Source organism: Jaculus jaculus, chromosome 3, assembly GCF_020740685.1.
Source record: "Jaculus jaculus isolate mJacJac1 chromosome 3, mJacJac1.mat.Y.cur, whole genome shotgun sequence".
NCBI classification, from domain to species: Eukaryota; Metazoa; Chordata; class Mammalia; order Rodentia; family Dipodidae; genus Jaculus; species Jaculus jaculus.
Genome location: NC_059104.1, coordinates 129,600,604 through 129,612,667, shown reverse-complemented (window position 1 = coordinate 129,612,667; position 12,064 = coordinate 129,600,604). Strand labels below are relative to the sequence as shown.

General features: G+C 36.4%; 1 protein-coding gene across 5 annotated transcripts in view; it reads right to left on the bottom strand.

Moving 5' to 3' along the window:
• Positions 1-12,064, bottom strand: part of Ube3a (ubiquitin protein ligase E3A) — a 96,233-nt gene that overhangs the window by 70,760 nt on the left and 13,409 nt on the right. For 2 of the 5 annotated variants that reach the window (XM_045145189.1, XM_004661949.3), the window contains exons 2-3: positions 4,074-4,137; positions 1,544-1,663 (exon numbers count right to left, since the gene is read on the bottom strand). The exons of 2 other annotated variants lie outside the window; for them this stretch is intronic. In XM_045145189.1, the coding sequence (XP_045001124.1) occupies positions 1,544-1,563 (20 nt within the window). In that variant the 5' untranslated portion in view covers positions 1,564-1,663; positions 4,074-4,137. Of the gene's footprint in view, positions 1-1,543; positions 1,664-4,073; positions 4,138-10,567; positions 10,591-12,064 lie in introns of those variants that run through there. One more of the 5 variants, XM_045145190.1, reaches the window with a different exon arrangement.

Genomic DNA, 12,064 nt, shown 5'->3' with positions numbered 1-12,064 from the left:
TATATAGGTTAACAAAAAAAATGTTCAAAATTAGCAGTGAAAGAGAATGAGAAAATTATGGCATGATGACAGGAAAAAAATTAAGGCAGAAGTGTAAGATATGAGGAGAAAAACAAATCCAAATCTCAGAAGAACATGATATAAATAACTGCCACAAAGTTTTGGCATTCTAAAGTGAAATAAAGTTTAAATTTACATTAAAAATGACAAATGCATCATTTTCCAATTTGTTCCATAACCACAAGATCTGTGAATATAGTAACAAAATGTCGCCAAATCATTGTAAATAACCTAGATCTCTACTCAACTTTTTATATATATTAAGATGTGCCATTAAAAATTAAACCAAATAATTTAAATAATGTAAACTAATCCAGTCTAAAAAGTCAAAGGGCAAAAGATGATTATGACCCTAAAATTCTAAAATTAACTTTCTGGGTCTCTTAAACCTAACACAGGTTGCTCTTATTCCAATTGCAATTTTTAATAAAGAGCATGAACATAAACTTAACTAACAGAAATGTTTTAAATAATATTCTATGCATCTATAATATTCTGTAACAAAAATACTTCCTAAAATTAGAATTATTTCACAAAACTATGAACATACATAGTAGCACCTACTAACAATTCCAAAGCTTTATTTTGACTCCTAAAGGGTTATTTTTTTCTTTACTGCCAAAATGTCAGAAATCCAAATCCACTACATGCTTCTAATTTTACCAAATTCAGAATATGTAATTACTGACTTAACATATGCAAAGTTTCCCAAAATAATAAAACAGGAAATTTTTAAATGGAAGCGTAACAAATAAAATAAAATAGAAATAAATATAAAGCCAGGCGTGGTGGCGCACACCTTTAATCCCACTACTTGGGAGGCAGAGGTAGGAAGATCACTGTGAGTTCAAGTCCAGACTGATAGAACATAGTGAAGTCCAGGTCAGCCTGGGCTAGAGTAAGTCCCTACCTCGGGGGGAAAAAAAAGAAAACAAAAAACAAATACATACATATTAGAAGAGTCTCAATTTTAGGCTTTAATTTGAATGGCAGAAAATGTGATCACAAAACACCCACTAATCTCAACTGCAACATGAGCTAACAAATTCAAATGGTGGCACATTTCCATTCCTTTTAACTCTACTGTAACTCTTTAGGAGAGAAAAGCATACTAGTTTTATGAAAATTACAAAAGCTGCTAGAGAAATAAACTTCTTCCACATAAAAGGTACACTTTAAAAGGCACATTAAAACATTTCCCATATCGCTTTTAAATGTTTATTATGATTCAAACATTGAAAAATTTTTGAAAAAATTTTACTTATTCATAGAGCCAAGTGTTTGGTTACTAATTTTATGAATGATAGGATAGATAAGAGGAGTATTAAAATATAAAGTATATTAAAGCAAAAAAGTAGCCTATTCTTAGTTCCTCTATTCTTAACAGTATCCTACCAGCTATACAATTTCCTTATTTTTGTAATATGTATTTTACTTTACAATGACAGCCTTTTAAAGACTGTGAAATAACATTCAAAATTACCTTTTACAAGCTGTGGCCATTCGGTGACATCTGGGTGATCACAGCTTTGAGTCACTGATTAAAAACAGGTTGCCACACCAGTCTAGATGCTAACTTGATCTGAACGTAGGTTTAATAACTCTAATAAATTAAACAAACCTTTAGTTAGAACACTAGCATATTCATGAAATACAGTGTTTGAATAATAATTTTCAAAGCTTCAAATCAGGTGTCTAGCATATTTTTTAAGTGATGAGATCACTTGAAAAAATGAGGTACAGGCTAAACATTTCCAATCCAAAACTACAAAATGCTTCAGAATCCAAAAAAGATTTAAAGCATCGTGTCAATAACTCAAAGTTTTGGATTTGAAAATATTCTAGACTTTGGACTTTAAAATATGCTCAACCAGTAAATACGCCAAAATCTAAAAAACTCTGAAATCTGAAACACATCTGATGCCAAACATTTTGGATAAATAATCCCTTATACTTTTGTATACTTTTTAGTGTAGTCTTAAAGTTTACAAAGCATTTTGGTCAATGGTACCTCATGTCCCACTGACTTTGGCTATTCTAATCAAGGCAGATACTGTAAGAATTAAATAGCAACAACAGTAAGCAACCTCAAAGTGATTGACTTGCCCAAGATTTTAGAATCAGTGAGATTCAGGCTAAAACCAGTATCTACTGACTTTTAACTAAATGCTAGATCTTTTCTTTTGGCTTAGTTTTGCTTGCCAAATTTCATGGATTAAAAATGCATAAGTAAGCAAGAATTTTAGAATATGGATTACTATCTTATAACTATGGCAATAACTGAAATGAAACTAATTTAATCATAAGTTTCTTAAAATCATGGGGAAATCAGCCACCAATTAGGCAAACTCTTAATGAAACTTCTCCTCAAATGTATGCGTGTGCATACATGCATATAAATGTGAATAAATACTTATTCTATATTTACGTACCTCATATAACATTAGCTAAATAAAATCCCTTGGATGCACATGAAAATGTGTTTTCTCAGTCACAAGCCTCTTTGATTCAATTTCATGAAAAATATTAAAATATATCCTTCAATAAGGTACATTTTTACTCAAATTACATGGTCTTAATTAAACACTTTTGATCATACTATAATTCTGAAAAAGACACCATGTATCTACAATATCCTGAGACTGAGAGATCATTTTATTTCATTTTTCCCCTTAAAACTCTCCTATTGATCTATATGCCCAGACCAAATATGAAGAGCAAACTAAGTTAAGAGGAGAACGACTGAGAAGCTGAAAGCAAGACTCCTCATACTAACATTTCCAAACAGAAACAGACAAGCATAGATGGTGGTTGACAACATGGATCTAGAGTCCAAAATAGAACAAACAGCAAGATGTCTGAGAACCCCAAAGAAAGGGTTGAAACATCAAGGTGTGTCCCCAAATTTCTGCAGCAAGGAACTTCAAATCCAGATAAGGGCAGCATAAGCCTGTATAGAGATTCTAATAAATAGGATTCATAATCCCTAGAAAAAAGTGAGTCAATTTCCCAGATTTTCCTATCATAACTATAAACCCTACTCAGGACCTAAGCATCAGTGAGGTAATAGGGGGGAAAAAATAACATCATCCTTGAAATGAAAATGTAGTTATGAAGAAACCTTTTAGTTTTTCGTAAGACCAATACTATATATGGAATGAGAAGAGCCAAACAAGTTTAATTTCCAACTTATAAACATAGAAATGATAAAGTTGATTGATTTTTTAGCTAGCATATTAAATAACTGAGGTCAACTAAAGACCTATCTATATGGGCTGGGGAGATTGCTTAGCTGTTCAAGGTGCTTGCTGGCAATGCCTGCCAGCCCAGGTTGAATTCTTCAGCACCCAGGTAAAGCCAGATGCACAAAGTGGCGCATACATCTAGAGTTTGTTTGCAGTGGCAAGAGGCTCTGATGCACCCATTCTCCCTGTCTCTCTGTGTATATGTCTTTCTCCTCACAAATAAATTTTTAAAATGTATTTCTCATATATATTCTGACTATTACTAGGACAGGTACTCTTTTCCAGTCATCCCTCTTATGAGGTTCAGTGCTCAGCACAATACAGATTCCAAAGCCAGATGGGGATTCATGTTTCTGCTTAGTCATTTACTACCTTAAATATCTTAGGCAAGATTAACCTCTCTGAACCTCAGTTGCCTTTACATATAGAATTAAAACAGTAGTATGAGTTGTCATAAGGATAGACAAGCTAACATCTAAATAGCTCAGAAGAGTGACTAGCATTTAATGCATTTACAATGGAAGAGATTTTTAATACCCACAGCCAAACACATTACTACCTTAATTTTCTTGTACATATTATCTCTCTCAGCACCCTAGTTAGCTTCCTCATGCAGTCGACCTGGTAGCATAGTTACTCAGCACCGAGGATAAGACTTAAAAAAATGGCAGATGCCCAAATTCATCGAACGTGTTTGTCATTATCCTAACCGTGAAATTAAGATAACCCATGCAATATGAATTTTAAAAAAATAAAACAGAAACATACCATATTTCGCCAAACTTCTGAGGAGCTGGTGAATTCTAAAATCAGGCTCTTACAGATTTTTAACCTAAAATATAAAACACCTCACTCAATTCTCTTTACATAAACAACTATATAAACTTAATTTTTCACTCAAATTCATTATAAAGTAAATCATCTTCTGTAATATTTATGAACATCCAAAAATATATCAGAAGACAAATTACCCTAACTGCTGTTGCTAGAGTAAGTGCCAGGGTGCTCAGGCAGGTCCTGTGTGCTTTCAGCCAGCAAAGCCATGTTCCCCATATTTATCCTCAATGCTTAATGAAAAATGCTTTTTCCTCCCTACAAACAGGCTATGAAAACTGTTTCACCACATACCCCTAATCCCTTCAGATACTATAGTAATTCTGCTTTAAATAATATTCTAGCTGAAGAGTATATTCACCAACAACCTCTTAAAGCAGAAATCATGGTGAGGTCCTTTGACCTCTGAGTCTCAAGTACCAAGCTGTTGTACTACAAAAAATGTACTAAAAGGATGTACAGCAATGCCTTCCTGGCTGGGTGTGGTGGCACACACCTTTAATACCAGCACTCGGGAGGCAGAAGTGGGAGGATTGCCATGAGTTCAAGGCCACCCTGAGACTACATAATGAATTCTAGGTCAGCCTGAGCTAGAGTGAAACTCTACTTTAAAAACCCAATAAAATAATAATAATAATAATAATAATAATAATGCCTTCCCAGCACATAACAGAAACCCCAATATACTGTGACTATGACTACTTCTTAAATCACTTAATACATCTGTCAAAACACAACATCAAAAAATAAAGAAACTTTACTCTGAAGCTTAAAGCAATTCCCAAAATATTTTCAAATTCTTAGCTTGTTAAAAAAAAAAAAAAAAAAAAAAACCACTGGGTATGCTGGTATATGCCTTAAATCCTGGCACTCAGAAGGACAAGATATGAGGAATTACTGTGAGCTCTAGGCCAGCCTAAGACTAACTACACAGTGAATTCCAAGTCATCCTAGACTACAGCGAGATCCTACCTCAAAAATAAACCAACAACAATTTTTTTTTTTTAAATTGCCGGGCATGGTGGTGCATGCCTTTAATCCCAGCACTTGGGAGGGAGGCAGAGGTGGGAAGGTCACTATGAATTTAAGGCCGCCCTGAAAGTACATAGTGAATTCCAGGTCAGCGTGGGCTAAAGTGAGACCCTACCTTAGAAAAACAAAAAACAAAAACAACAACAACAAAAAAGTCAGAGCATTCCTCAGTCTTTAAAAAGTTTCTTAATCAGATTATTCATAATGACAAAGCCAACTTCCAATGATTAAGAAACCCACCCAAGTATAGTCTGGTGGAAAATGAATACATTATATTAGATACTCTTAATCAACTTTAACAATAATACTATGTTTAGAGAACTGAACCTCAAACTTGAGTCACAATCACCTCAAGAATCTATTAAAATGTACCTGCTACATGGGTATGGTAAACCACACCTAAAATCCCAGCAACAGAGACGTGAAGTTAGGGGGATCAGGACTTCTAGGCAAGCCTGGACTAAATGATATCTTCTCTCTGACAACAAAGACTGCTGGAGATAGCTCAGCAGGTAAGAGACTGAATGAGCTGTGTAAATATAAGAACTCAAATTCAATCCCAGGCACTTATATAAAATCAGGTATGGCTGTGCATCCTGTAACCCGTCTGGGGGTAGGGATGGATGTAGAGGGAAGAGAGCTGGATTGCTAGAGCTCACTGATCAGCCACTTGGCTAGTCTAAACAAGAAAAAAAAATTTGAGTTTTTTACTCTCCTTTGATCTCCACATGGGAATGCTCACACATGTGAATACAATACCCTGGGTTTGATTCACAAGTACCCATCTAGAGCCAGATGCACAAAATGGGACATGCATCCGGAATTCATTTGCAGTGGCTAGGGGCCCTGGTGGACTCATTCATATTCTGTGTGTTTGTGTGTGTGTGTGTGTGTGTCTGTTTGCAAATAAGTAAAAATATTTTTTAAAAAGCACCTAACTTCACACCTGAAGTTATGAACCTGAATATACAGCTTTCATTCTACTTCTGTATTTAAGGACTTACTTTACTGGACCTGTCTTTATCTCTGCCTGGCATTACACCACCATTTGACTATATTAGCATTTAAAGTGAATTTATAAAAACAAAACCACTTCAATTATTCCTCAGACTGGGAAGATGGCTCAGTGGTTAAAGGTGCTTGCTTGCAGAGCCTACCAGCCCAGCTTCGACTCCCCAGTACCCTTACAAAGCTAGATGTACAAAGCAGCACGTCTGGAGCTCAAATGCAGTGGCAGGAGGCCCTGGTATATCCCTTCTTATTCTCTCATTCTCTCTGCTCCCTCTCTCAGCAAATAAATATTTAAGTGTGTGTGTGTATGTATGTATATGTATGCATGTGTGTGTGTATATATATATATATATATATATATATATATATATATATGTATGTATATATATATGTATGTATGTATTGGGCTAGAGAGATGGCTTAGCAGCTAAGGCCTTTACCTGCAAAGCCAAAGGATCCTGGTTCGATTCTCCAGGACCCATGTAAGCCACATGCACAAGGGGGTGCATGCATCTCTAGTTCGTTTGCAGTCGCTGGAGTCCCTGGTATGCCCATTCATATTCTCTCTCTTTCTCTCAAATAAATAAATATATTTTAAAATATATATGAATATTTTTTTCTGGGCTTGAGAGATGGCTTAGCGGTTAAGGTGCCTGCCTGCAAATCCTAAGGACCGAGATTCAATTCCCCAGTACCCATGTAAGCCAGATGAATAAGTAAACAGATATGCCTGGAGTTCGTTTGCAGTGGCTACAGGCTCTGATGTGCCCATTCTCTCTTCCCCAATTTCTCTCTCAACTAACTAAATAAAAAAAATATTTCTCAAGAAAATTCTAATCTATACACTGTCCTTCTAGCCATGGACTTAAAAACGAAAATCTGATGTTAGACTTAATTTTCTACCCCTTATTTTTATTTAACCTAACAACTACTTGTCAGCCTTTGAATTATTTTTTAAGTATTTCATTTATTTATTTATTTATTTGAAACAGAATAGGTGTTCCAGGGCCTCCAGCCATTGCAAACAAACTCCAGACATAAGTGTCACCTTGTGCACTTGGCTTAAGTGGATCCCAGCCTTTTAATTCTTTTTGTATGGACAGCTTGCATAATTATAGACAATAAACCATGGTAATTCCCTCCCCCAGCCTTTTAATTCTTTTTTTTCTTTTAATAATTTTTATTTTTAATTATTTGACATAGAAAGAGGGATAGAGAGAGAATGGGCATGTCAGGGCCTCCAGCCACTGCAAATGAACTCCAGACACATGCACCCCCTTGTGCATCTGGCTAACATGGGTCCTGAGGAATAGAACCTGGGTCCTTTGGCTTTGCAGGCAAATGCCTTAACTGCTAAGCCATCCCACTAGCCCCCTTTTAATTCTTCCCCTTTTAATTCTTTAGACTTATTCATTCAAAACATTTCAACTAGATTTTGAGTGTGTATTATGTGGATGGAAAACACAATGGTAAAGAGATAATAAATGGGCTGAAACTGTGACACAGTTAGTAGTGTGCTTGCCTAGCATTCATGAAGCCTTTCTCATAACTGCAGAAAACTGGGTGTGGTGGTACACAATTATAATTCCAGCCTTGGTAAGGACAGGAGGATCAGAAGTTCAAGGCTATCCTTAGTTACACAGGGAGTTTCAAGACAGCCTCAGCTATATAAAACTGCCTCAAAATGAGGGGGAGGGGATAAACTGAAGACTCTTGTCTGCATGTTGTATGGGAGACTGGCACAAACAGTAAAATAATCACAATAAATTAAATCATTACAAAGCATAATTAAATGCTGTGAAGGAGAAACAAAGGCAATGATATATACAATAATGGAATCCAGACGGACTTCCTCTAGAGAAAAAGAGAGCCTGCACAAGTGATAAGATTTATCACATACTAAGTAAACTCCATGAGGTAATGGCAACACTCTGAGTCTGTCAAACAAATCAGAAGGTTGAAGTCATATTCTAGAATCTCTCACTCGAAGTAAAACAATTTGCCCACCAAGTATTACCAATACTAATTCAGGAATTCTCTCACAATCCAACACCATCCACAGTTCTTTTGATGGCCTTGAGCTTCTGCCAGAATAAAACCAAATCTCTCAATCATGTTAGATGAAGCTATTAATATTCAGCCAAAACCTACCAGTCCAAGCCTCTTCTTCCAAACTAGATAAAGCTTTGAGAGACAATGTAGATCATCCATTTTTGTAATTCTAGTATTTTAAACTGTTCATAGAATAAAACACTGCACATAAAACTTAGGTGACTTGCTTTGAACACTTTATGTAAATCTAAATTTATCTGATTCTAAAAGGCCATACTCATTCCCTTGTAACCTTTGTAATTATATTTAGCCCTGTATAGTTATCTTTAAAACTGTTCTTGCTTCTGTTTTTCCCATGAATACCATCAGTATTCTAATACTCTGCCACATTATTTTATCTGGAATCAATTTCACCTGTATCCTGTTAAAAATCAGAATTCACCCAGTCGTGATGGCTCACGCCTTTAATACCAGCACTTGGGAGGCCAAAGTAGGAGGATCACCATGAACTCCAGGCCATCCTAAGACTACAAAGTGAATTCCAGGTCAGCCTGGACTAGAATGAAACCCTACCTTAAAAAACCCAAACATGGGCTGGAGAGATGGCTTAGCGGTTAAGCGCTTGCCTGTGAAGCCTAAGGACCCCGGTTTGAGGCTCAGTTCCCCAGGTCCCACGTTAGCCAGATGCACAAGGGGCGCACGCGTCTGGAGTTCGTTTGCAGAGGCTGGAGGCCCTGGCGCGCCCATTCTCTCTATCTCCCTCTATCTGTCTTTCTCTCTGTGTCTGTAGCTCTCAAATAAATAAATTTTTTTAAAAAGTTTAAAAATAAAATAAAAAACCCAAACATTAGAATTCAGGGACTGGAGAGATGCCTTAGCAGTTAAAGTGTTTGCCTGCAAAAGCCAAAGGACCTTGGTTCAATTCCCCAGGACCCACATAAGCCAGATACACAAAGTGGCGCATGCATCTGGAGCTTGTTTGCAGTGGCTGGAGGCCCTGGCACATCCATCCTCTCCCCCTCTGTCTCTGTCTTTCTCTCTCTCAAATAAATAAATAAATAAAATTAGAATTCAGCTGGGCATGGTGGCGCAGTCTTTAATCCCAGTACTTGGGATGCAGAGGTAGGAGGACTGCCCTGAGTTCAAGGCCACCCTAAGAATAGAATGAATTCCAGGTCAGCCTGAGCTAGATTGAGACCCTACCTTGAAAAACCAAAATAAAAATAAAAAAAGAATTCAGCTATATTACTATTAAAAGTTCCATGCCTTCCCAATGCCCAAAGGATAGATTTCAAACTCTTTCAAATACTACTTGGAATCCTTGCCACATGTGCCTTACCCAGTTCACATAATCATTCCTGCCTAATATATGATACCATTACTATGTACCAGATCCTTCTAGGCTGTCCATAACATATTGGCTATTTATACTTTGGATCTCAATGGTTTTGCTCCTTGGAACAGTTCTTTTTTCCCCCCACTATTCCTGAACCCCCCCCAATAGAAATATTTCTCTGTTCTGAAAATTCTACCTATTGATCTATCAAACACTATTTTAAAACTTCTTATTCTAAAGGCTTATCTCAGGTATATGCCCTTGAAACCATGTGTGTGTGTGGTATATGCACATGTATGTGCAAATGCATATGCTCTGTGCACCTACATGAAGGTGTCAGAGAATAATGTCAGGTAACCTCATCTATCACTCATCCACAGGGCATGTTCTATGACACCCTTCCACCCCAGTGGATGCCCAAAACCGATATAATAACAACTTTACATATGCCATGTTTTATCACACACATATACTTATGACCAAGTTAAATATTAAGCACAAAAAGAGTAATAAAACAGTAATATACTATAATAAAATTTATTTGAATTTCTCTCAACATTTCTTCCTGTATTATATTCACATCTTTCTTCTTTCTGTAATAATGTTAGATGAGACTTGGGGTACTTTATGGCTTGTATTTGATATATCCATATTGCCAGGATCACTGCTTTTGCACTTAAGGGCCACTGATAAATAAAATGAGGACTGTTTAAATAAATACACAGTGGAACTAAAATAGCGAATCTAGTAAGTCCTCATTGCAGACCAAATGGCAAGTGGTATATGTAATAGATATTGCTAGGCAAAGATGATTCATATATTGGGGCAAAAAGAGGGAAGTCATACTACTCAACAGCATGTGATTTAAAATCTGTACATTGTCCTGAAAATTGCTACATATTACTTGGATCTCAGTTGGCTATATCAACTAAAGCCATAGAAAGTGAAAACACAAATGAGGAAGGACTATTTGTAAACTGGAAAATCAATTATTTACCTTCATGATCTCATAGCTGAGAGCTGCATCACTGCTGCCCACCAACATGGGAGAGTATTCTATCACATGTACAACTAGCCTGAGAAAAGGACAAAATTCAAAGTACAGCTTCTACTGAACATATGGCTTCTATGCAGTCATAAAGTCAAAGACTTTTTAATCAAAATGCAGCTGAGACCACCTCTGAATATGGCTAATTATACTTACATAGAGTATTAAAACACACAAATATAATCTACACTATTACACTTTAGGCTTTGGAAAAAGCTGGTAATGTTTACTGACCTGAAGGTTGGCAAAAATGCACTTAGTTTATCAAAGTTCAACAAGATGTGTATACATGCAAATGAACTTTTCACTAGATATGCTACATTTCTACGTAAAACTTTTTTTTGAAAAATCCACGATGATCCAACATTAGACAACTATATATACTGAATAGAAAATACATCTAGAAGACTCTTATGTCTAAAGTACACAACAGTTGCTTTTTGACAAAAATTTCCAGAAGCCAATAACAGACAGTACAAGACTGATCAATGAGAGAACAAGCAAATGAAACGAGTTACCCACTGCTCAAATTCTGCCTAAAGGCAATTTCCAACCAGGAGTCAATAGAGGGTAAACTCATCTAAGACTACAGTTTTACTGAGCTATCAAAAGTGAGGGAGATGAAGTTGGTATAAGACTGAGTTTAGAAGAGGGCAACAGAAAAATCACTCTAAAAATCTGCAACTTGAGAGAGTACTATTGTATATTAAATATGCATTATAGGGCTGGAGATGGCTTAGCGGTTAAGCGCTTGCCTGTGAAGCCTAAGGACCCCGGTTCGAGGCTCGGTTCCCCAGGTCCCACGTTAGCCAGATGCACAAGGGGGCGCACGCGTCTGGAGTTCGTTTGCAGAGGCTGGAGGCCCTGGCGCGCCCATTCCCTCTCTCTCCCTCTATCTGTCTTTCTCTCAGTGTCTGTCGCTCTCCAATAAATAAATAAATAAAATTAAAAAAAATATGCATTATAAAGTGACAGAAACTTTATGAAGCTGGGGGAAAAAATTAGGAGCTGAAACATGCCCAGTGCTTATAAAAGGAAGGCACCTACGTTCCCGCTAGAATAATAAATAGTATATACTGACAGCAATATTCATAATAACTAAGTTATGAGACCAATTTAACTGTAAACAGAGGAACAGATAAATAAATGTGGTATATACACAAAAATAGTTATTCATGTACAAAAAATGAAATCTTATTTGCAAGAAAATAGATGTTACCTGGAGATGTTCACACTAAGCAAACTAAGTCTCAGAAAAACAAATGTCATAAGCTTCCTTTCATTTGTGAATGGTAGACTTTATGTGACATAAAATCATGTATGCATACATGACACAGAACTAAAAGTAAAACTGGAAGGGAACATAGGGGACAAGCCGAGGGCAAAGAGGAGGATTGCAGGTATGGGGGAAAATGTGCTCAAAGTACATTAGACTTGTATAAAATG